This window comes from Bidens hawaiensis, unplaced genomic scaffold (assembly GCF_021521415.1).
Source record: "Bidens hawaiensis isolate Kalapana, Puna unplaced genomic scaffold, B.hawaiensis_p1.1 tig00419424_1, whole genome shotgun sequence".
Classification (NCBI taxonomy): domain Eukaryota; kingdom Viridiplantae; phylum Streptophyta; class Magnoliopsida; order Asterales; family Asteraceae; genus Bidens; species Bidens hawaiensis.
Genome location: NW_027504855.1, coordinates 33,870 through 60,177, shown reverse-complemented (window position 1 = coordinate 60,177; position 26,308 = coordinate 33,870). Strand labels below are relative to the sequence as shown.

Sequence of the window (26,308 nt, the reverse complement as noted above, 5' to 3'; positions counted from 1 at the left end):
AAATTAATTATAGTAATGTAATATTAAAAAAAACACTTATTAGGGCTAACATGTCGTAAAAGACGCGTTAGAGGCTAACATGCCGTGAAAGACACGCATTGGAGGTTAATAGGTCGTGAAAGACGCGTTAAGGCCTAACACGTCGTCAAAGACGCGTTAAAGCCTAACACGTCGTCAAAGACGTGTTTGTAGGGACCATTTATGAAAACTTTTATTTAAGGGGATAAAAATAGAATCTCCTATTATAATTGAGCAATTTTAAGAATTTTCCCTATTTATTGATTAACAGTTTCTCTCCCAAAAACTAAATCATTTGTCAAATAGAAAAGGGATTTTGACTTTTTGAGCTAGAGATTTTTTTTTTCTATATGAACTCGATCCAGAAACTATTACCCTTTTCTCTCTTTGATTTTAGATCAAATTTCAGCTTAAAATCAAATAGCAAAACATCATATTGAATTACAATAACATTGCCTTTTAATCAAGTGTTATGTGTTTCAATCCCAAATCATGCGATGGAAAGAACCTCATAGGAGAGCCTGTGGGAATGACACAGCTTTCATTATTAGTTGAGGCTTACATGGGATGTTGGAATGGAGAAGCAATATTAGAGTCAGTCTCCCTTTTGATCACTCTCGTCTCTACTGTCACCGGCCTAAATCACTTAAATCGCGTAATCGAAACCCATAATCAACATATAGTGATTTGTGAATAAGAGCCGGGGCTTTAGGTTTCAAAGTAGATTAATCGGTACTTTTAGTTTTATTTTATAACAAAAGGTTTGGGTTCAAAATTTTGAGATTCAATTATATTTTTTAAATTCAATTTAATTTATAGAATTTCCAAAGTTCATAGCTTCATGTAAAAAGTTCCATCTCATTTATCAGCTTCCAAATTTGAGTTGGCATCACTCAGCTACTAATTTTGGTTTGTTTAGGAGCTCGAACGCACAGTTTGCTTGTTTAATAAAAAAGTAAAATTTTGACATGTTTTCAAGAGATACGTTCAAAGTAAATGGACCCAAGAACGGCCCACTCTGGTTTTAAAGCCCTTATTAGACTATGTGTAATGTAGGAGGGTGAAGGCACCAAAAGGTTGTTATGTCACACTTTAGGGCCTTAGGCGTTAAGAGGGCACACCAAAGCATGTTCGCCAATACTTTAATGGAGATGAGGGGAGTGAGAGGTGAGGTCCATTCCCAATCAAAATTTTTTTTGAACGGCCAACAAATATAGAATGCCTAGGTACTTCGTACGGGGTGATTCAATGACAAAAGACCACCACCAGCTGGCCCAACCCAGCTGTACGGGGCCCTTAAGCGCCTCTAAGTTATCTCCAGTTCCGGGGAAAACCCACCGCCGAAGACCCACTGGTGGTAAAACCCGGATGCCCTCAGGATCGAACTGAAAATCACAAAGATCTTAGCCTTCCTTCATAGAGCCACCCATACCCCCCCAATGTGTTATAAGTGGGAATTGAACTTAAGTCTCAATCGAAAAACCCAAGCTCCTTATCACTACACCACATTGGATGGATCATTCCCAATCAATCAATCACACATTTTTTATTTATTTATTTAATTTAATTTAGTTGTTAGTTAAAACCATTATACCAAAATAAAATGGTAGTTAGTTAAAGTCTTACTATGTACATAACAATGGCGTGACACTTTAACATACTTCATATGTAAAAACAAGTGTACAATGACTTAAACGACCAATTTCAAGATTCTTGAAAAGATCCTATTTAGTTTTAACTTTTGACAAAAAGAAAGTGTATTGACAGACATATAAATAAAGTGACAGAATGGTAAGATTTATAGAAATGCCAAATAACGAAATAGGATTTTCATAAAAACAAACTTATCTAAAAAGACAAAATTGTTCACAAACTTCACAACATCGTTCTCTTCAAAAACAATCATAAGCTTTATGCCCTTTTGAGAAAACGTGACATTATCAAGTGGTAAGAGTAGAGTTGTAATTTGTAAGATTTCTAGAAATGTCAAATAAGAAATGACATTTTAATAAAAATAAAATATCTAATAAAAAAAAAAGTTCACAAAAGTTGCAATAACCATATTTCTTCAAAACAAAAGATATGTTGTATGCAGAGAGAATGTGACATATCAAATACACAACTCCTCCAAATAAACTTCAGACTATAACTACACCCAAAAGACATTATAAATATAACAATATGCATTATCCAAATACAATTACACATAAGATAACAAAAGTTCATCGACTAAGAACGACATGACCGGTTCTACATATACGCCGATGATCTTGGTTCTAGCTAGAACCAACGACCCGTCTTGCTTCGGCTCGGTATAATCTGTACCAAAAGAAGGCCCAAACATCATTTAGAAACAATCTTGCTGGATCATATTATTGAAATTGTGACCTTGTCCTAAATGGGCTATGTTAGATTCAAATCCATGGTGAATAAAGTTGTTTTCTTGAAATTGCATGCTCGGTTGGCCAAGAAACGGGCCGTTTGACTTGGCCATGTTCTTCGAGCTTAGAGCTGTTTTCTTGTAACTGGATGATTGATTGATTGAAATCAATTGCATACCTATATGATGATTTAAGAAATTTGAATGACTGATTAGGGAATTAAAATCAAATGATTAATAATTTGAATTTTAAACAAAATCTATCTTATTCCTTAAGATTTGTCGCCATTGCTAGAATCGGCCAGGAGTTGTAAACAATCTGTGGTTTGTGGTTAGATTTTTTTTCCCTACATTTGGAGTCCTGATGAACAATCCAAAGCTCCACCTGGATCGGTGTGTACATACGCTCCCACTATATCTGATTTTGTTTTTAAGAGAGTGGGCCCTGTATCATTCAAGTGCCTATTCTTCGTGTCATGAGGTGTTCTCTCTCTCACACAACATAGAAAGTTATTGTATGACCAACCTATCAAGATCAAAATTCACATTAACATATCACTTCAAAATTATACTACGTTCTTTTATAAAAACTTGTAGATATCAAAATGCACATACTGATATTACTATATTAGACATATTAAAAATGCCTTAATTTCGTGCATGGTCATTCTCATCTACCACGGGGTCGGGCCCTTGTGGTTTTTAGTTAATATTTTATTCATTATCAAAACTGATAAATGATCATTTCACTTCAGTTACACACCCATTGACGATTTCTCAAAAGCTACGATCAAACCCATAATCCATAATATGGATGGACATACAACAAAGACAATTCACAGTAAATATATAATGACGTATTTAACTCCTTGGAGATTCATTAAGTGTGAATGTAACATAATATACGTTAACGAGATAGTTATATCAATGGATATTCATTTTTGAAAATTTATCAAGTGTGATTCATAAGATATTTATTATGTCATTAGTGTAATTGAATTTAAATAAATCTTAAGAGATTTATTATAATAAGCTTACAATAGCAATGAACATATAAATGTTTCTACTCTCATCCATTTTTGTTTGAACTATGTGAAAGTTTGTCTTTCATTTTGGGAGAGTATCTTAAAAGATAGTTTCAAGAGACAACAATGAAATGTATAAATAACTTTATGCAAATGTAAGTTCCAAGAGTTTGAGTGTCAACCAAGTTGACTTTATCTCGACATAATAATGATTGTATATGAGTAACGTTCATCTTGCTGGTGATTAATGTATTCATCAAAATGATTTGGATTAAGACTTATGTTCCAAGTCCATATAAGTTAATGGTGAGGCCTTAAAGCTTAAAGGCAAAAGAGTTATGTTCCTAAAATAAATTAAAAATTATGTATGTTCTATATACAATAACTTGTGAGACTTTCCTGAATATTAAGGTTTGGGATTGTGAATGTAAGCATTGATGAACTCACTGATACAAAGACGTGATCTTGTTCAAATCATGAGCGTCGATTTGTGGTCATAAGTAATGTTAAGCAAAATATATCAAAATGCAAGAAATGTGGGGGAAGCCATTTAAGAAACAACCCTTTTGGGGTGTATAGTTGAGGTTATCCAGTAACATTTAAATGCGGGGGTATCTTGCATTTGAAATTGGAAGATTAAGCAATAAGGATTATTGTAATTCACTTTGATATTTCAAAACCATGACTAAGTTAGAGACGCAAAGTGTAACATTTCGGGTTTTTATCATATTCGTTTGTTTTCATTTTTGTCATTGTACGAATATCTTTCGGATCCTAATCTTTAATAAAATTTTGCAATTATAAGTATTCACTTTCAGTCCTCCATAATTTATTTAATGTTTATTCTTTATTTATACTACAAAAGTGCATGTATAACCTAGTAAAATCCATATATTTTTAAAAGCTACCAAAACTAAATCATATTTGTATGACATAATTATAGATATATTAAAACACAATACAAGTGCTTCCTTTTTCCTTAATCTGTCGAGATATGCACACACATATAAGTCATACATTTTTTTATCCAATTCTTGAGATAACTTCCAACTCTCCTAAAAATATAATCCCTTGGATTCTCTACTAAATAACATATGCAATTCCAAGTATCTAGTCATAACATTTTAAAGTTGCAAAACCATTTCCTTCATACATTTCTTTTTCTTTATCTATTTACCTTCTAGATGATAGTTGACTTAGCAAAGATATTTCAAATCTTGCAAAGATATCTAGAAGTCAACTTCTTGGACTCTTCAATATCTTGGACAACCTTACACTCCACTCCAACACCTACAAAATCTACCAAATCTTTCACTATCTCTATCCTAGATTCTACCAGCAGCTGAAAGTCAACTTTGAAGACCCATATCTCACTCCAAATTCAACTAAATGACTCCATTCTTCTTCTATATTAACCCTCAATCTCCTCCTGAAAGATTAACACAGGCCTCATTTCATTTTATCAAGTTTTCGATCTTCAAATCCACTTAAAGTCAATACTGCGCAAGAATCGATACTGCAGTGATACTTTTACTTTGTCATCCTGTTTAAGGTATCAAACGAACTCCGATTTCGTTGATTCTTTTTCCCACTTCCAAGGATTTCATTAATGTTTAGTTTGGTTAAATTCCCAGGTGCATTTGATGCCCAGAAACGACCTGAAATTCGCCCAAAAGAGTCACGAGTTCTAGAGGCATCATATGTGAGTTTTGTCATTCCCCCGTTTTCACATATTTTCAAAAGTTTTGGGGGCGTGTACGTACTTATAATATTTCATATTATACATATCTTAATATTAGCAAACGTGGTATTGTGTGTGAATTGCTAGACCTAGTTGCTAAATTGATTACTTGTTTAATTTGCGCATTCGGAGAGGTCCACCATATTCTCAATATAGTATGATCATACGACCGTCTAGTTTTAAACGGCGCCCGATTCGCTTGGAAATGGTTCACTTGACACTTTTTTTCTCATTGGTTTAGTTTATTTACCGCTTTACTTGCGTTTTGCTACTTTTCATATTATATATATCATTGCAAAATTAATGGCATGCTCACTCAACATTTTTTGTTGACAAAACTATTGTATTTTCTATGTATATGCATGTTATCGTTTAAACTGAAGAGTTGGAGTATTGGAATGCTAGATTGAGACCTTAGGCCATTTCAAGAAACACTTTATTTAAGTTATAATTTGGATTATTTCTATTTTGTCATGGATTATTGTTTGGAAATTAAATTACTATTTTTCGATATTATTTGGTTATTTTTGGAATGAATTAATTATTAGATATTGTCACAATTATTGCATGATAGTTACCTCGAGCTATGAGCAATCATGCTCACGCCTCAGCATTTCCGCCTTAGGTTGGTGTGTGACACAAAGGTCATAGTAAAGATGTGTATGCCTTGAAGTGAGTCTTAATGTCACTCCAAAACCAAGACATAGAACTAGAACCAAAAGTTTGGTGAAGAGTGTTAAGGTTTGATAAAATAGGAAAGACGAACGTGTGAGTTCATAACACATCACAACAACTGATCTCAATAGAAAATTATCTTAACCGACTTGACAAAGTCAAAGATAATGGTTTGGATCCAACAACCTAAGGGTTGACAAGAGATCGAGTTGTGGAATGAGACTAAAGCCCATGAAAAATGGTATATAAAGGAAAACCTAACTTAGTTGACTGGAGATCCCAATATCTAAGTTCAATAGGACAACCTACTTATATATCTAAGGGTGGTCACTGGGGGGTATAACTTATGTATAATTTGACACATAAGCTAATATATATATCCTTCTAAATTAAAAAGGGAGTCTAATTACTTCCTAGTCCATTCCTATAACAACAGTGACATGTTGTGAGGCTAAGAATAATGTATGGTTAATGATTTATAACCTTAATGCTTTTAATGATTTATGGATAATCACCTATTTGAAAGAGAAGTGGGGTCGCTTCAAATGAAATTGTGGGGTTCGCAATTCCTAGAGCTTTCATAGAACCAGGCTAGTGTTCCAGGACCATAATGGACACGACAATGAGGGGATGTGCCCGACTAGGAAGAGTATTGTGTGAAGTGTATTGTCATCTACACCAATGGAGGTTTATTCAAGGACACCGCGTCTACTAATCGCTAGGAGACTAAGTGTACTTCACAAAGGAAGGTTCAAAGCTGACACCTACCTATCTTGCAATGCTCAACTGTCGAGGTTACATTGGAATTTTGTGTGTTTTGATCAATCTCCATTCATGTGGGAGATTGTTGAAAAATTGGATAATGTGAATGGAAATTTTTTAAATTATTAATATTAAATTCTTCATATCACTTGTTTGATTTATTAGAATTTATATTAATATTAAAATCTTCATATGCTGAAAAACTCTTGAGTAGAGCTCTTTATGAAATTGATTAGTTTTTATTAGACTTTATGTCTCTAATTAAATTTCTAATTAAGAGAGATTATTCACCATCCATAACTCTTGTATATAGTTGGCTATGTGCCTCATTTTTTACAATGCTAGAAAAAAATATAAGCTTGAAAATACAACGAAAAATGTATGCATACATGAAGAGTTCTTGGTGAATAAGAAAGTCTTGAAGACCCATGTGTTGAGAAACTATAAAGATGAGTTTATCTATTCGATTCATCTACCTTTTCATTTTTTTTTTTATTTTTTTTCCCAAAGTCCTAACACTATAATTTACCTGATGTAACCTCGGGCGCGTGGACATCTCCGGCAGTACAAACTGCTTCGGCTGTTGTACCCTAGGAGACATACGCGTTGTCTTATGTAGAGGCGCGAAATCTGTTTTAAGGGAAGCGTGTTGAACACGCGCCTAGGCCTCAACCGTCAACTTTTGTTTTGTTCATTCTTGCAGCCAAAGAGACTACTATAAGCTGTTGTTGTGGTAAAAATTGGAAAAATTATTTTTAAGTTCTTATCAGAGGGATTACAAGAAGATGTTGCCGAATAACAAGTTGAAGACTCATTTGAAGTTCTTGAGTTGAATCATTTAACATATTTGTTATGTTTTTCATTGTTTATTTTTATTTTTTATTACGATATTTGTACTACTTGTTTTCTCATGTTAATAACGAGAGTATCGTTATTATTTGTATTAGTTTTAATATAAATAGTGACTCATATTCCTACAGTTTCTGCTACTGTTTCATTGAAGATAACTACATTAGTGATGTCTGTGTTGTCTATGATAGATGCATTGAGGCAATACCTGTGATGTGGTAAAAAAATGTAATTAGTCAAAGAATGTATGAGTATGTAAATTTCGTTGGTTGTATATGTTTTTTTGGAGGGTTTCTTACTGGAATTTTGGTGTGATGTTGTCATGGTCTCGACATGTGAATTTTGATGTCTCATTATCCTCAGGGTGTAACGGCTTTCGACACATTGAGCATTGCGCATAGTACCAATTGTGGTAGCTGAAGATCTCTTTGATTGTAGCCATGCATGAGTAGGTTTTGCGTTCGTTCTGTATAAACATTACTTTATGATTAGTCGTATAAGAGTTGGTATGATATTGTCTCGTTGATATGTTTCTTACCATGTTATCGACTAATGTGTTGTTAAGGAGCTCGTGGATTGTTATTGGAATTCCATGTTATCGACTGATGTGTTGGCTTTAGTTTCAAACGCTGCTAAAGAAAAACGTAGTTAATTTCCAAAATTTAATTCTATAATTTAAATTAGTAGCGTATTAGTATAATTTTAAAAAGTGTAAGACCCTACAAAGGTCCCAAAAGACAAGTATCACTAATATGAGGTTTTGCTATATATACGACTAGTTAAGATTTATTTACAACTAGAGGCTCTATTTACTAACTTGTTTGACATATCAGCAAGCAAACTTTTTATAAATCTTTTTTTTAATCTTTCGGTTGGTAACATATCGATCTACAATGTAATTAAACCCGCATTGTGATCTCCATCTTAGCTTATGGACAATTGATGACGTGAACTGAGTTTTTGATGACGTGAACTGAGTTTAAAATAGGTTGACGTGATAAATAACTTATGAAGAAAATATACAATAATTTATACAAATACATAAAAAAGAAAATTAAGTGTAAACATATATATGTTTTGAATCATCAAAGAACCAATTAAATTGTAAAAGCTACGTAATAATAATATATACACAAATGTAAGTTACAGTATTATAGTGGATGATTCAGTATTTTTACGTGAGGGAAATATCATCCTTCTCTCACTATTCTCATCAGACAACTAATTAAACTACTTAACTAGAACAACTCGAAAGCCTAACAAGCCTAAAACAAGTCTTAGCTCGTCTATTACACCCGTGGTGTTCCATCAGAATTCGGTAACTTAAGTTTATTTTTATATAATAACAATTCACAATTTTAATTTGTCATTGGTTAGTTTTTCTTATAATTGGCAACTTGGCATATTATTAGATCCTTTAAACCTTTTTATATTCTTACCTTTTATATTGTTACTAAAGCAGCATCACCGTCTATATTGGTATTCAAAAATCACTTGAAATGAAATGAAGAGATTACATGTTCGACGCAATGCACGTGATGCTTCAAACCAAAAAGAAGGTATTCAAAAATACTTTTTTTTTTCCTTAAAGAAAGCAAATTTTATTTACTAACATTTCATAAAGTCTACGGTTGCAATTTATGAGTAGGCCGTGTGCAAAATTTTATTGGACAAACTTCTCTTTTCAATTTGCACTGCTACTCCTAAATTTCAATAAAGTTATCATATGCACACGCGAACTTAAAAAAACGATTCATGTTTCTATCCTTTTTTTTGTTTAACCAATTTACAATTTTACAACTGAACTTTACTAGAATTTTCATACATCCTCTGACGTTTATTTTTTTTTTTAAAGCGATTTAGGTTTCTACAATTAAGCTTTAATAGTGTTAAAGTTTAGTAAAGTTTTTTCTAAAATTCTTTTTCAAACAAATATTTTTTCTTTTATTCTTTGTATACGTATAATTCAATTTTTTTAGTTCTTTTTTATTTACGTTATCATTAAAGCTGATTTTTTATTCTAGGCATGTTTACTAAATCTTGCGACTGCTTTTCGATTCATGGCTTGTGTGGTTCGCATGCTGTAAGTGAACCCCATGTCACCAGATCAAGATCAAGGGTCTGGTGATGGTGAAAAATGTTGTGGTTGGTATTCTAAAATATCATTTTAAAACCCCCAAACACCACTATGCGGGTGTTAAGTAGGGACGCCAATATCATTTTAAAAGCCCCAAACACCACAACGCGGGTGTTAAGTGGGGGCGCCAAAGGCTTGTTCGAGTCTTTAACGGATTTGAAGGGAGCGAGAGGTTGAGTCCATCCCAATCAACCAATCACACATTTTCTTTAATTTTTTTTTTGTTTAGTTTAATCATTAGTTAAAACCATTACACCAAATTAAAATGTGCGAGTAAGATAACAGTTTAAGTTACACCACTTTTGAAATCAGTAAATCACTATACATAGGCATTAAATGGGCGGTTCAGAATTTCTTTAAAAGATCCTATTTTGTAAGTTTTAACCAAAAGTGTGTAGAGAGATGTAAATCAAGTGATAGAATTGTAAGATTTCTGGAAATGTCAAATAACCAAATGGAATTGTGATAAAAACAAAATTATCTAAAAGGAGAAAATAGTTCACAAAGTTTCATAATATCATCTCTCTTCAAAAACCAATTGACGCGAGTTCAAAAAATCGCGCAAAAATAAACCAATTACAACTAACTAAATAGCGGTAAGTGGGTGTCGAACACGAGGAATTTGTGGAATATGTGTTACTAAGTAACTCAAAAATTAAACTAATATAAATGTAAATGAAGAAAAAGTAATTCTCAAATTGGTTTTGATTTGATTTTATAAACTAAATAAACTAAACGAAGATTGTAAACAATTGGTTAAATGAGCATTCCTCTTGGAGTTCGGTTATTACGCAACTCTTTTGTTTAAGTTCAATGGATAAATCATAATATCTTGATTTCGTGTAAGTGTAATTGTTTGTGATTAATCAAGAACTAAGTACTCGGATTCCTAGAACGCGAGCTCGTTACCTGGTAATCAATCAATATAATCTTAACCCTAATTTCTTCTACAAAATCTCGATTGTCAACAACACCAAGAACGTATAGAACGAAACTAGGTTAAACAATATGGACAAATTACAAACAATCAAACAAACAACGTGATTATATTAATCTAAACGATTTGATAATCAATCCAAGTGCAAGAACAGTAAACAAAAAGAGTTTTGTAATAACCTTACAACCAAGAGAAATACTAAAAGTTTTAGCCACACATGTTTGAAATCATCATACCAAATTTAATCCGATGCAATCCAAGATTAAGGTGTTAATCTTCAATTAGAAATACTCAAAACTTGTTTTCAAGCACTAGAATCACCCCCAACAATTGTCTAGAACGGAATACCCAAGAATGGATCCAAAAGTCCTTTAAAACCCATTTTTCGAGTTGTAACCGACATCAAAATGTTGAGGCTACAGTAAGCTACGGTGGCTACCATAAGCTACGGTAGCCCTGAAGTTCTTACGGTGGAAAGTGTCTGTTTACGGTGGCTTTTTACGGCAAACCCCTAGCGTAGCTTACGGTGGCTACCGTAAGCTACGGTAGACCAAGTTCAAAATTCCATTTTTCTTTATCAATTCTTGGTTGTTGACTTCCCGCATTGACTCTCTTGTTCCTTTTAATCTGAACACACTCGAGCAACCTTTTCTCCTCATTTGTACCTGCATTACACAACATAGTGTAGTAATCCAAATCCTTGAATTTATACATAAACGCACACATTTTAACTCGAATTACAACACTTCAGGGTGGCTCTACAATCCACCCGTCACATCCCCACACTTACACGTTGCTTGCCCTCAAGCAACTCAAACAATTTCTTGTTTTTAAAACGTAACCACCAAACATACCACAAAGCCCGGCTCAATCAAGGTCCCCAATCATACCCTATTCCCTCATTATCAGAGGTTTGCATTAGTATCACTCAATATTATATTTAAAATATAGAATTCTAGTCAACCTTAACATGCTTTCGGCTTTTACTCACACAACACACCGTCACTCATTAACCCTCTTATCGGTGATCGTTCTATATTTTCCAATAATACTCAATTCTCCTCGCATACGCTTGTACTACCATCAAATCTTCACCTATATATGCTTTGACACAAATAAAAATCAAGAGGACTTAAAACGGGTCATAACGGGGCTAGGTGTAAGGGTATGGAATGGAATATTGAAAGTAGCTCAGGCGATCCGATCCGGCTTATTACATCAAAACTTAATAACCAATAATATAAACAACAGTAAACATTACTAACTTGCATCTCAACACTCACTACACCATACTTCAAACATTGACTCTCAACTTTTTCTTTCTTTTTCTTTTTTTTCTTTTTCTTTTTTTTTTCATTTTTTTTGAGTAAACATAATACTCAATACTTCCTATTTATTAGTACTATAACAATTACAAGTACAAAGAAATACCTACTAAGCTGGATCGTCTCGCAACATAACATCGGGGTTGATTAAATAAAAAGAAGTCCAATAAAGTTTTCTAAGGGAACCAACCCCCCGCCCCTCTCATTGCCCACGCTCATATGAGTAATGTATGAGGCCCAGCCCCCCAAAACCCACACTCATGCTCATCCAGAAGAGGTTTAAACCTAATTGCCTCTATCACTTTTGCACTTATGCCAAGCTAAGGTCTCAAAATGTATTGATAGCACAAGTTCTAATGGAGAATAACCAATCTATCACCGCTCTTCACTTTTCCAATAAACAAGTGGATATGGACATGTTATGAAGGTTATTGTACCAAAAGCATGCTAACCTTGACTAGAATACTACACAACCTCGTTTTTTTAAAACAACTAAGCAAACTTGACCTTTAGGGAATTGTGACCATGAAAAGGGACCAAAAACTTACCCTGCCATCTTACCACTTTCCGACTTTCTTTAAATTTTTTAATACTTTTTTATTTTTTCTCTTTTCTTTTTCTTTTTTTTATGAAAAATTTTTAAGAACTAAAAATTCCCCCATCCCCACACTTGGGATACATTGTCCCCAATGTATGGCTTTGAGAAATTAAAAACTCCACTTTCATTCATGAAAAACCCGTGTTGTCCCCAACATAATGTCGAAGAGAAATCCATAAGAATTTCCCCACACTTGGTTTTTGTTAAGATGGTAACTTAAAATACCATTAATAACAAACAAACTAGAAATTATAAAGCAAAATAAAAATAAAAATATACAAAATGTACAATTACCACCTTTTTGAAACTTTTATGACATTCAAGGTAGGTGACTAGCCCACTCTCGTGCCCGCCTTCTCGTTATAAGCACGCTCTTTTTCAAGCAACTGTTGCCAGTCTTCCGGCAAACCAGGGTCGGGCCCGAACATCCTCATCCTCCACCTTGGATTATTTAGGTTAGGTGGATGTCTCACTTTCGTCTTCCTTGGTCGGCCACCTTTTTCTGCCACCTTCTCACTCTGTTGATGCTCAACTTCTTTCTTCTCAACTGACCTGTCAATCACAAAACACTTCATTTTCGTGTGATCCTTGCTCAAGGATACACACTTCTTAACAAAATCCGCCTTCAGACTTTCCTTGTCAATGAAAGGGTCAGTAGTATTTTCAAATAATAATAACCGTTTATCACGATTCCCACACTTAATTCCCAGTGTCCCCTTAGCACAATCAATTACTGCAAGTGAAGTGGCGAGGAAGGGTCTACCCAATATGACTGTGGGTTGCGTATTAGATACATTTTTAGCATAATCAAGTACTAAAAAGTCAACTGAGTAACAGAAATCCTCCACATGTACCATCACATTATATATCATGCCTCGGGGAAGTGTATGGGTTTGATCCGCTAAAACCACGGTGGTGTTTACTTTTTGTAGAGGACCAAACTCATACTGATCATATAAACTACCGGGCATTATACTAACACAAGCTCCAAGATCTAGCAGTGCCCGATCAGTTTTAAATTCACCGATTTTGATTGATAAATGGGGCACTCCTGGGTCTTGAAGTTTACTCGGGATCATATTATTATCAACCCTTTCATCCCTTATTTTGGTTAATTTGTCATTTAAACATTTATCACAAGAACAATTTTCACAAAAAGATATTTCATTCGGTTGTAATTCAGAGTTGTTTTGAAAAATTGTTTCATAATTGCTCACATTTTCAGTCTCATCCCTAATATCTTCCACCACCCCCTCAACAAACTGTGGTGTTGGATCAACTTGAACACTAGAAATTCCAAAATTAGGTAAAAGACTTACCGCATTGATATGCACGTTGTTCCCCTTCTTTAAGCTCGAACTGTTTTTCTTTGAATTCTCAACATCGGTTGCAAGTTGACCCATTTGAGTGGTCAACGATTGAATGGCTTTGTCACAGACTTCATCCTTTTGCATGCGCACTTCATCAAGTTGATTTCTCCTTTGCATGTCCTGTTGTATCATCCTAAGCATATCAATGACTTCATTCCCACTTGAAGAACTTTGACTCGAACACCCACTTTGACCACTTCCCGTTTGTTAATTGACTTTGAAAGCCTTGATTGTTGTATTGTTGGCGTGGAACATAATTTCCTTGATTCCCTTGGAAATTCGGATTAGATTGAGTAGCCGGATTCCCATAACGAAAATTGGGATGATTTTTCAACCCGGAGTGGTAAGTGTTTGAATTCATGTTATAATTTTGACCACCTCCCCCTTGACCTTGAAGTGCATTCACTTTCTCTACTTGTGCTTATCCCACCGTACACACATCCGCCGCATAACCCAACTCATTGCAATTTGTACAAACATCAATTTCTTTGGTTAGTGGTTTGTACTCCTACATCTTCTACCACATGGACTTGCGGTCTTCCAATTATTGGCCTTGCTCTTCTTGCGGTTTGAGCCTTTCTCTTTGATGTGACCGACATTTGCTCCAAGAATGCCCAATCATCTTGTTCATAATTGGTACCGAATGTACCATTTGTGATTGACATTAAGTCCCTCTCATCTTCCGCACTTAACCCCTCATGAAAAGCATTCAACAATTCCCAAAGAGCTATACCATGGTGAGGACAATTTTTGATCATCATATTAAACCTCTCGAATGCTTCATGAAACATTTCACCCGATTGTTGTTGGAAGCTTCTCAAACTTCGTCTTGCATCATTAGTCTTTTGGGTCATGTAAAACTCTTCTAAGAACCTTTGTTGCATCTCTGCCCAAGTATAAATTGATGCGGAAGGCATAGTGTAAAACCATCTCTTTGCCTTATCGTCCAACGAAAATTAAAATAAAACCAACTTAACCTCATCTGGTGAGAAACCCCCAATCGTGTTGCAAATAGAGTCATATGCCTCCAACTGAAAATAAGGTTCTTCCGTTGCTAGACCCTTATACTTTGGTAAACTTTGGAGCGCATTGGTTCTCACCTCAAACGTTTTTCCATTTTGGTTTTGAGGAATAACCACCGGACATGGGTTATTAGTGATTACCGGTCTAAAGTGAGATTCAATTCCCCTTACCATCTCTCTTGCATGACGTCTTGGTACCCCCAATGGTACTCTCGGTTGGCCCCCATTTGCCGGTAAACGAGCCTTTGTTGCATATTTTGTTGAAATTGCGGTTGAGGATTTGGTTGTTGAAATTGAGGTTGTTGATAATGCGGTTGTTATGGAATTTGTTGCAATGGTTGTGGTTTGTAACATCCATATTTTTTAGAGTAATAAATAAAAGGAAATTTATTATTACGTATGTGTCGTTAATTTGATTGTGTGTAAATGTTGGATAATAATTGGATGTGAAGCCCCCTATATATAACCCAACCCCTCCACCCTTTCACCATTTCCTCCCTTTCACAACACACGCCCTCAAGCACACACACACACACACACACACACGTTCTCTCTAGCACCCGAATCCAATCCCGAGCTAAAAGAAGGAAGAACCTCGTGTGTGAACGCCATCAAGCAACAATAATTACCACCAAATCCTTGGGTTAGCCCAGATCCGAACCAAACCCGAAGCAAAAGGTGAGTTTTGGATTTTAAAGGTTAAGTTTTATGGTTGAGTTCGATATGAAAACTGATAGAACGATAGATCGGGTCGTGAGAAGCTAGAAAATATGTAAACTTGAATGGTCGAGAGTTAACGGGTTCGTTATATGACAAAAGATGAGGTTTGGACTAAGTAAAACACGGGTATACAAAGTTGGTACGTCCAAAACCTATAGAAAGGGTAAAATCGGGCCCTAAGGAAGAGTCATGGAGGAAAATGGCTTTAAAATGGTAAAAACAAAGAAAGGCAGAGATTTCGCGTCGCATGCTATGCGAAGCAAAATCGCATGCGAAGCGAAATCCCATGCGAAGCGAAATGGCCATGTGAAATTCCATGCGATTCATTTTCTGATGCGTTTTTGATCAACCCCAGCCAGGGGCTCTGCCCCTTGGACCCTACTAGGGGCTGCCGCCCCTAGACCCCGTGTGACATTTTAGCCAAAACAAGGTACACCTCAGTACGTATTTACCGATTAAGCAAATAAACGCTTTTTACGTAACAAACGAACGATTAACTGAAAACGGGTCGGGTTATGACCCAGATATTCCGGGGGGGGCATCTATAAGTGATATACGTTTAATATAAGCTAAAATATTAGTAATATAGCCTTATTTAGATAGCAAACAAGTTAAACGAAAACATGCTCGTTTAACTACCCGCTATAGTTTTAAACGCGGAAGATAGTTACAAACCAAGCATTGTATCATCCGTTAAGACGAAAAAGACTTACCAAACACTTAATTGAAATGTTTTAAGCAATCCGTGAAAATATTTTCGATTTTTACAAATGTATAGTATGTTTTTATAATTTTACACAAAACTAGCCGAAAAACACTTGTTTTCGCGCAGTTTGACGAACCCGATAAGTTTTTCGCGTCAAAAACCAAACCCGAACTAAATTTGGACTGGGCTTCTCATGTTTGGGCCTTCGGAATCGGTTATTTGGGCCAAAATGGGCCCAATGGGGCCCAAGCAAACCTCCGGCCGCAATATTGGAACCCCCCCCCCCTTTTGATTTTTTTCACATATAAACTAGTTCTAAGATATTTTTACACATTCATCCACAAGAAAATTCTGGAAAAACCTTTCTTCATCAGGAAACCCTTCAAACCCTAAGGTAAACAACTTAAATAAGCTACTTTTACACTTGTTTAACCTTGATTAATACCATATAAACATGTTTTAATTACCAAAAATCATTCCTAACCATGTAAAAACCCTAAAAATGGTCCATAAATATTTTTTGATCATATACATGGTAAGGTACCTGGTTTGATAGTTTTTTTTGGTCATAAACACGGATTAAAGGGTTGAAACGGCATTTTTACGGTTCAAAAGTTCGTTTTTGTGCACTAGTCGAAACCCTAAGTTAAGGGCTGTTATGTTGATGAAAATTACTTGGTTTGTGATATAGGACTTGTATCTAGCCTACATAGGAGCACAAGATCTAGAAAAGTTGATTAGAAAGGCGGAAACGAACCAAAACCGCTAAGGTAATGCCGAAACACTCGCTTACGGGCTGTTTAGGTTAAGGTTGTGATATGCATATTATTAGGCCTTGAAATTTTTCAGGGATATCAGGGACCATGTCATTGAGTCCCTGTTCAAATTTGGTAATTTTTCGACCATCCGATAATATTTGGCGAATTTATTACCGAATTGGAACGTTTAATGGAGAAAAATAGTTAAAATGCTTCAAAAAATTATGAATTTTTCTGGAAACTCAGATTTAATGTATTTTGATCACATATGAATTTTGGGATCATTTGGAGAAGTCTAAAGGTGTTTTGTGCATATGCGTTCATATGAATTTTTATAGCCGAATTTGGACCGAAAAGAATATTGCACGAGCATTTTATATTCTGGAATTGATACAAGTTGTTTTGGGATATAATTTGAGTTTTCAGGAATTTTTGTGGAATTTTTGAAAATTTTTTGGGATAAACGGACTATTTTCAGGCGAAATATAGTTGATAAAATGAATTTTTATAAATTAATAAATCAGTAAATAATTCCAGAAATATTTTTATAAAAATCTACATATTTTAATTGATAAGTGGCTAAATTTTCATAATTTAATGATTAACGGTTAATTAATTATGCTAATTTGAAGATTAAAAAAATTCAGTTATTATAAAAACCGGCAAGTTCGCGACTAACGAACCTGCGGGAATATCAAAACACCAAGAGTGATCAAAATTCATATTTTTGGATTAATTAAGTAAAAACGAACTTTTCTATGAGAAACCTGGACAATCCGGATAGACTGTGCGCGTTTCTTCTTAAATCAAACTGAATAAACGGAAACGGGCCTCGTAACTAATCCGGGACCCCAGTATGTGATCCTTCTTTATAACTTAATCATTTTATTAACCAATACATTTACCCAAGCTTATTTCCCCATAACTGTTTTCTGAACGCGTAAACGAACAACTTGGCCCAGCTGGAAAAACGGGAATCTGAGCCAAGTTCGGTTTTAAGTATTAGACATTGAACAACATCACAACCTAAGCCTATTGCCACTTTCTTGGCGTTCCAACTATACCCAGATTAGTTATACAGCCCAGTTTAGTATTGAGATTATAATAATATTAAAATATTAATATTATTATAATATTGATTATAGGAAACCGTGATTACAAGTTACACAAACCTCGAACCGACGTGCTACTGATTATCTACTAAACAGTGAGTTTCATGACCTCACTTCTAAACTGTTTTACGAACTTTTGGGGTGAAAAGCATGTTTGATTACATATACATACCTGAAACATGTATTGATGTGAATTTTCTAAGTGCTAACACACGAAAGTCCCCACTAACACAGTGATTAACTTCGAGCTGGTGGCTTGTGAATAGTACTATTGGTTTGACAAACCCAAACGGAGCCGGCATGTATTGTTGAGACTTTACCCCGTTTGCACATGACCATATTTATATATACAGGCTATGTAGTGTTAGACATAGCTACCGGGGCATGTTGTGAGCGGAAGGGGAGCCACAGTGGTTGATTGAGCGTGGGAATAGATGCATGCAGCACATACAGTCAAGGCTTCACTGTAGCTTAGCATAATTACATCATTTACATACATACATACTTATATCATGATTACAAGTGTTGACTTGTGAATACTCATAACTGTTTTCTTGAAACTCGTGAAACTCACCAACTCTAGTAGTTGACCCGTTTTAAACTGCTTTTCAGGTGTACCTAAATCGGAATGATTTGGTGATCTGTTACTTGCCTAAGGTGTGTGGTTGATGCTATGTGAATAGAAGCAAGGGTGTTAGTAGTAAGAGCGTATAGTTAACAAACTAGTTTGGTTTGTATCATCTAGACTATAAAACAATGATAGAACAATGAAATGTAATATATTGTAAATTGGTTTGTGATGTTTCTTTATAAACAATGTGTTGATACCAGAGGTGTCTGTTACATTCCTGTTTTACGCTTCCGCATTGTGCTAGTCGGGGTGTGACGCCCCGCTACCAGGGGCGCTGCCCCCGGACCCCCGTTAGTTGAGGGTTTCATTAACTTAGATGTAGGAAGTAGTAGTATAGGATAATTGACACGCATAACGTATTATACAGTTAGCCGTGCACAACGAAGGAAGGGCATTACCATTAACGGCGAGAGAAACCGACTCCAGGTGAGTTCTAGCCCCCTTTATCTGTTATGTTTCGGGGCTGTGTGCATACTCCTATGTGATAGATAATACACTTACTTGATTGGCAAGTGTATGATATGTGTATGGTTGTGTATTGAATGTATTATTACATAATAATTGTATGAACGAGTATGTATGTATTTATAACTAGAAGACATGTAAAGTATGCACGTATGATAAATGCATGGTTATTCGAGACATAAGGGACCAGACCCTCATAATATCTGAGATGTTAGGGACCAGACCCTTACAATATATGAGATGTTAGGGACCAGACCCTTACAATATCTGAGATGTTAGGGACCAGACCCTTAAAATATCTGTGATGTATAGGATAGAATAGCTTATGGTATACCACAGGGTTATGAAAGAAAGTATGTAAGTACGTATGCATGTATACAAAGTATGTATGAAAGAAGTAATAACAGGTAAGGTATGAATACGTATCTTCGGACACGTATGAATAAGGATATGAATGTAATATATGTCAATTGATTAACTAGAACTCACTCAACGTAGATGACTTTTAGTATGCATGCAGGCAAATAGATTGAGGCAGCTGGCTTGAGGAGAGACACATGGCATGAACTGAAGAGACTGGCATCCATGATGAAGTGTCATGACTGTTTTAATTAATGTTTATGAAAAGACAATTTGTATGTTAAGACAAAAACAAATGTTTTGTAATGTGATGTTTGAAATTTTAAATTATTCCGCGAAGTTTTAATTAACTCTGATATTTAAAACTGTGTTTATGAGTAAATCCAACACCAAAGTAGGGCTTCCGGGAACGGGACCTTACATGGTTGTTGTACTTGATTGACATTTGGGCCACCCCATTGTTGCACTTGTTGTTGCGGTTGAAGTTCGGATCCATACCCAAACTGCCATTGAATCCTCAATTGACTCCCATCAACCCCACTTGAATATCCTTCTTCGAACTCTTCATACCCTTCATTACCATCACCATACCGTGGCCCACCAAACAATTGTGGGCTCGATCTCGGACCCGATGGAATATGCGTTATGGGTGGGTCTTGGTTAAATGTGTATGGTTGTTGATAAAGTGGATTTTGTTGAGATTGGAAGGATGATTATTGTGGTGAGTTTGATGATTGTCCTTGAATAAGCATGAAATTTGTCAAAGGTGGAAGATTAACTGGTGGCTGAAAGCTAAACACAGCTGTAGTAGGTACACTTGTAGAGATTGTAGTGGTAATGGGTTCAGTGGATGATGAGTTTTGTGGATTTATGGGAGGTGGCATTGGCGGTACAGTTTGTTCCGAAGCCATGATTGTAGTGTCAGTTGTTCGACTTTGTGTGCTTGGTGACCCAATAACCTTGTTTTCCCTTTGAAGAATCCGGTCCTGACGAAAGGTTCTCTCGATTTCAGGATCAAACGCTAACGGTGATGAAGACCGATAGCGTCGTGTATGCATATACCTGTAAGTACCTGCACACTAGCACAACCCGCGTAAAACTGACAATAACAATTTAAACAAAAACTAAAAAAATAACACACGTTGCACACTACTCCCCGGCAACGGCGCCAAAATTTGACACGAGGTCCAAGACTCACGCAAAAATAAACCAATTACAACTAACTAGATAGCGGTAAGTGGGTGTCGAACACGAGGAGTTTGTAGAATATGTGTTACTAAGTAACTCAAAAATTAAACTAATATAAATGTAAATGACGAAAAAGTAATTCTCAAATTGGTTTTGATTTGATTTTATAAAACTAAATAAACTAATCGAAGGTTGTAAACAATTGGTTAAATGAGCATTCCTCTTGGAGTTCGGTTATTACGCAACTCTTTTGTTTAAGTTCAATGGATAAATCATAATATCTTGATTTCGTGTAAGTGTAATTGTTTGTGATTAATCAAGAACTAAGTACTCGGATTCCTAGAACGCGAGGTTGTTACTTGGTAATCAATCAATATAATCTTAACCCTAATTTCTTCAACTAAATCTCGATTGTCAACAACACCAAGAACGTATAGAACGAAACTAGGTTAAACAATATGGACAAATTACAAACAATCAAACAAACAACGTGATTATATTAATCTAAACGATTTGATAATCAATCCAAGTGCAAGAACAGTAAACAAAAAGAGTTTTGTAATAACCTTACAACCAAGAGAAATACTAAAAGTTTTAGCCACACATGTTTGAAATCATCATACCAAATTTAATCCGATGCAATCCAAGATTAAGGTGTTAATCTTCAATTAGAAATACTCAAAACTTGTTTTCAAGCACTATAATCACCCCCAACAATTGTCTAGAACGGAATACCCAAGAATGGATCCAAAAGTCCTTTAAAACCCATTTTTCGAGTTGTAACCGACATCAAAATGTTAAGGCTACGGTGGCTACCGTAAGCTACGGTAGCCCTGAAGTTCTTACGGTGGAAAGTGTCTGTTTACGGTGGCTTTTTACGGCAGACCCCTAGCGTAACTTACGGTGGCTACCGTAAGCTACGGTAGACCCAGTTCAAAATTCCATTTTTCTTTATCAATTCTTTGTTGTTGACTTCCTGAATTGACTCTCTTGTTCCTTTTCATCTGAACACACTCGAGCAACCTTTTCTCCTCATTTGTACCTGCATTACACAACATAGTGTAGTAATCAAAATCCTTGAATTTATACATAAACGCACACGTTTTAACTCGAATTACGACACTTAAGGGTGGCTCTACAATCCAACCGTCACCAATCATAAGTTTTATATGCTCTTTTGAGAAAACGTTACATACCAAGTGGTAGAGTTGTAAAATTTCTAGAAATGCCAATAAGCAAATGAAGTTTGATAAAACAATAATATATTTAGTAAAACAAACAGTTCATAAAGTTTCCAGTTATCATATATCTTCAAAAACAATAATTCAGACATAAGGTTAAAGTTTTATGCTCTTTTGAGAACATGTGACAACCCAAATGGTAGAATTGTAAGATTTCTTGAAATGTCAACTGACATTATTTTATTACTGTATATAATTAACTAGTTTGATGTCGCAAGTCGCTTATTGGCCACTTTGCAGCACCGTATTGTTCGGTGAATTTTGTGAAGTTCAGTTACCATAATCAGCGTAATGGAAACCAACCAAACGTCAATTTTATTTTAGTTCCAGGACCATAACAAATTTAAAAGGAACCGACCGAGTTTTCGCAAACTTGCGGCCTTATTGGTCGTTGGTCCACCTCAAGTTTTTTATTAATATTAGTTTCGGGACCATGACCGATAATGCTACCGACCGACTCCCCCCCCCCAATTGGTCGTTGGTCCACCTCAAGTTTTATATCTTTTTTCGTTTTTAGTTCTAGTGCCGTAAGGTACGTAATCAAAACCAACCGAATTCGTGTCAAGTTACCTCCTCAATGCTCGGGACCGACAACGCTTGGGTTTTACCACCGCCCGGGTTTACCAACCAAATCGTCTTAAATATTTTATTTTCTTATATGTTAACGTTTTTATATGTTAATTTAACAAATTAATTTTTTGGCTTTTAACCCTCAAATTTTACCAATGGTGTCTATATCGTAACGAGCGCAGCCGGTACTAACCGAATTCGTTTCTACTCATTGTCGTAACGCTCATATTTTACCAACACCTGGGTTTCAACGTTGGGGTTTTGCCAGCTGTCCCGACGCAGCGCGCTGAGTAGAAAAACTAGTTTTAATTATAAAAATAAAATATCTAGCGAAAAAACAAACTAGTTCACCAAAGGCGCAAAGACCATATTTCTTCAAAACAAAAGATAAGTTTTATGCCTTTATGAGAGGTTGTGGCATTTCATATACACAACTCCTCCAAAGTCCAAACAAACTTCAGACTATAACTACACCCAAAAGACTACATATATATATATAACAATATGCATTATCTAAATACAATTACACATAAGATAACACAAGTTTATCGACTAAGAACGACATGACCGGTTCTACAAATACGCCGATCTCTTGGTTCCAGCTAGAACCAACCAGACCCGTCTTGCTTTGGCTCTGCATAATCTGTACCAAAAGAAGGCCCAAACATCATTTTGAAACAATCTTGCTGGATCATATTATTGAAATTGTGACATTGTTGCAATTGGGCTATGTTAGATTCAAATCCATGGTGAATAAAGCTGTTTTCTTGAAATTGCATGCTCGGTTGGCCAAGAAACGGGTCGTTTGACTTTGCCATGTTCTTCGAGCCGGACCTGTTTTCTTGTAACTGGATACTTGATTGATTAACAAACGGCCTGTTGATGGGCTTCGTATTGTTTTCTTGAATATTATTATCGTAAAACGACATCAGATCGTTAATCATCTTTTGCCCGTCTTCGGGTACTCCAAGACCTGTCGGATCAAAAGAAGACAAAGCGGGCTCCACCCCTAACGAGCCGGGACCACCCGTTTGCTTTGGCTGAACAAAGTTAAAGTTATTAGCCCCAACAAACTGACCCAACGAAGCTTTAGTTCTAAATGGACAGCCCATCTCATGGTTATCCCTAGCGAGTCTGTCTAAAAACCCATGAAACGGTTGATGATAAGGACAATTCATGAACCCGCAAGTGTAAATCTTGTGGTCAACTTGTTCGTTTGTCAGATGAGTTTTCCTCTTTGAATCAATCAGCAACCCGATATTCGGTTTGACATCTCGGGGGTCAAAGTCAGGCTCCCTTTCCTGTTGACCATGTTGACCAACAACTTCAACATCATACTCGCTAGCATCATCATTAACTGCAAACGAACCGCTCCAGCCCGATGACACAACCGGTGGGCACAAGTCTGGGTAAAGTTCCCGAGCCAACGCCTCTTCTCGGTTAATCACGGCTAGCCACGTGGCACTCTCTTTCGCAGTCATCTTATCTTGCAAACACTTGGACTGTCTCACGAGCTTTCGAATCTTCGCCATATCAGGAAACATATGTTTAATAACCACAGTCAACACGCCTACTTTCCACGCCTTCTTCAAATCATGTGGCTTCTTATATGGAGGCGGGCCCACTTGATCCTCTCTCAACCCCAACTCGGGCCACCATTCTTCATGCCCGGTCGGCCACCATGGCGGAGGCACCCCCTTTTCTAACGGGAATCTCCGTTGAGGCGGGTCACAATGTTGCATTAGAGCCGACAACAACGAGCCAAGAGTCGTGTCCTGAAGCTCTTGTAACGTGTGCGGCGTTGGCCCGATAGAGACCGCCGCATCATTTTCTCCTTTGACCGAGTTGACTGCTTGGAACTTGGCTATTGCCGCCGGCCCGTTTCGGTCAAACCGCACTTTTTCCTTCCACCATTCCCGGAGGTTATCGGAAGCACCACCAACGGGCTTGCCTTTTTCAGGTATGATACCGTACACAAACCCTTGAGCCTTGCATACTTCCATCATCTTCAACATGTATTTCAATATCCCGTCTTGTGCGCGCGACATCTTCTTTCTTCTCGCTTGTTCTTGCGACTGCTGTTTTTTTGATGTATTAACGTTCTCTTTATTAGCACGAGTTGACGAAGACGATTCCTTGAGCTTTTTTAGCTTCATCTTGTCCTGCCACATTCGTCGCTCGAGTTCTTCAACATCGATCTCTTCTTCGTCGCTGAAATCATCATCCACAACCATGGTCGGGGCATCGATCGGGATATTACTCATCTCTCCTTGTGCATTTTGAGCACAGAAGAAACTAAATTGGTCAGAAAATCCCATCTCATCAAATGCAAGCATCTCTAGAACAGAAATTGAATTTCAAATCACCCTGATATTATGATCTACAAAAAAAAAAAATTAAAATCCTCATTACACGAAAATCATCAATAAATCCATAAACTTTTTACCATAATAGCATCTAAATAATTAAATTAAAACCCTCATTATACAAAAAATTCAGTCAAATCATCAATAAAATGCATAAATATTTTTTTTATCATAATAGCATCTAAATAATAAAATTAAACCCTTAATTATACCAAAATCAGTCAAATCATCAATAAAATTATTTAAGCTTTTTTTATCTTTCTAACATCTAAATAATAAAAATAAACCCCTCCCCTAATTGTACAAACACTAGTCAGATTCACAAACAGACCCAGATTTTGGTGATGATAACAAATTCAACCAAATGATCAAATAATAAAATAGATCTCATCATATGTTTAAGTAGATTTAAATCTTCATAACGCTAAGAACCCAGAAGCAAAAACACAATAACGTTCAAGAATCAAGCAACAATTTCATAAAACTGAAATCTACCAAAAGGGTTACCAGAAAGAAAGAAAGAAAGGTGAGCTGGGTTTTGATTCTTAAGTTTTGGAGAGGATGAATTGTAGAGATAGATGTATGTATGTATGTATGTGTGAAAGAAGTAATATATTATATTAATATTAATATTATAGGGAAGTGAAAAGTGTCGGCGAAAGCTAAAAGTAAAGGCAGATGAAACAGGAAGTTGAAGAAGAAGATAATATTATTTATTAATTGAAGATGGCGTTTCAATGGTGTTGGGGGGCCTGGGGCTGTGTATTTACCCGGGGAAAACGGGGGGTTAACATGGACCTGACTCGGATTTACCCCGCCCAAGCTGACATCAAATTTTTATGTGATAATTAATTTTTTAAGTTTTTTATTTAAAGGTTTGGAAAATAAATGATAAGAATTTTTTTTTTATTTTTAAGTTTTTATTTTAAAAGAAAAGAAAGAGAATGAAAAAAAAAGTGGGGTCTTTTTTCCTCCAAAAGTTTCCTATCAAATATGACCGGATTGTGAAGGATAGTTTATAGCTCATTATAATATTACTAATTTACCCTATTTTAATTCTCTTTTCCATTTGGCTATGAGGATATAATTGTGAAGTTATAATTTTTTTTCCTATCTTTTCCTTTCGAATGAACTCAAGAATGTAATTAACACTTTCTTTTCTTTTCATTTATTTTAACTCGAGAATACGCTTTAAGTATATAATTTCTTTTCCTTTCTTCCCATGTCCAATCTTATCATTTCTTTTCCTTGTATTTTACTCGGCCGATGATAAACCCAAGCGTTGTTGGTCCCAGATGTTAAAGCGGTAAGTTGATGCAAATTCGGTCGGTTTCAATTAAGTGCGTTATGCT

At 35.8% G+C, this 26,308-nt stretch overlaps 1 protein-coding gene across 1 annotated transcript; it reads right to left on the bottom strand.

Moving 5' to 3' along the window:
- Positions 1–23,192: 23,192 nt before the first annotated feature.
- LOC143608732 (protein ETHYLENE INSENSITIVE 3-like) lies at positions 23,193–24,926 on the bottom strand. The gene has a single exon (XM_077083687.1). It carries the CDS (start codon positions 24,924–24,926, stop codon positions 23,193–23,195), a length of 1,734 nt encoding a protein of 577 aa, XP_076939802.1.
- Positions 24,927–26,308: the final 1,382 nt, after the last annotated feature.

Coding starts and splice junctions, on each gene's coding strand:
- LOC143608732 (XM_077083687.1), bottom strand. CDS start 24,926: ATGCTTGCATTTGATGAGATGGGATTTTCTGACCAATTTAGTTTCTTC.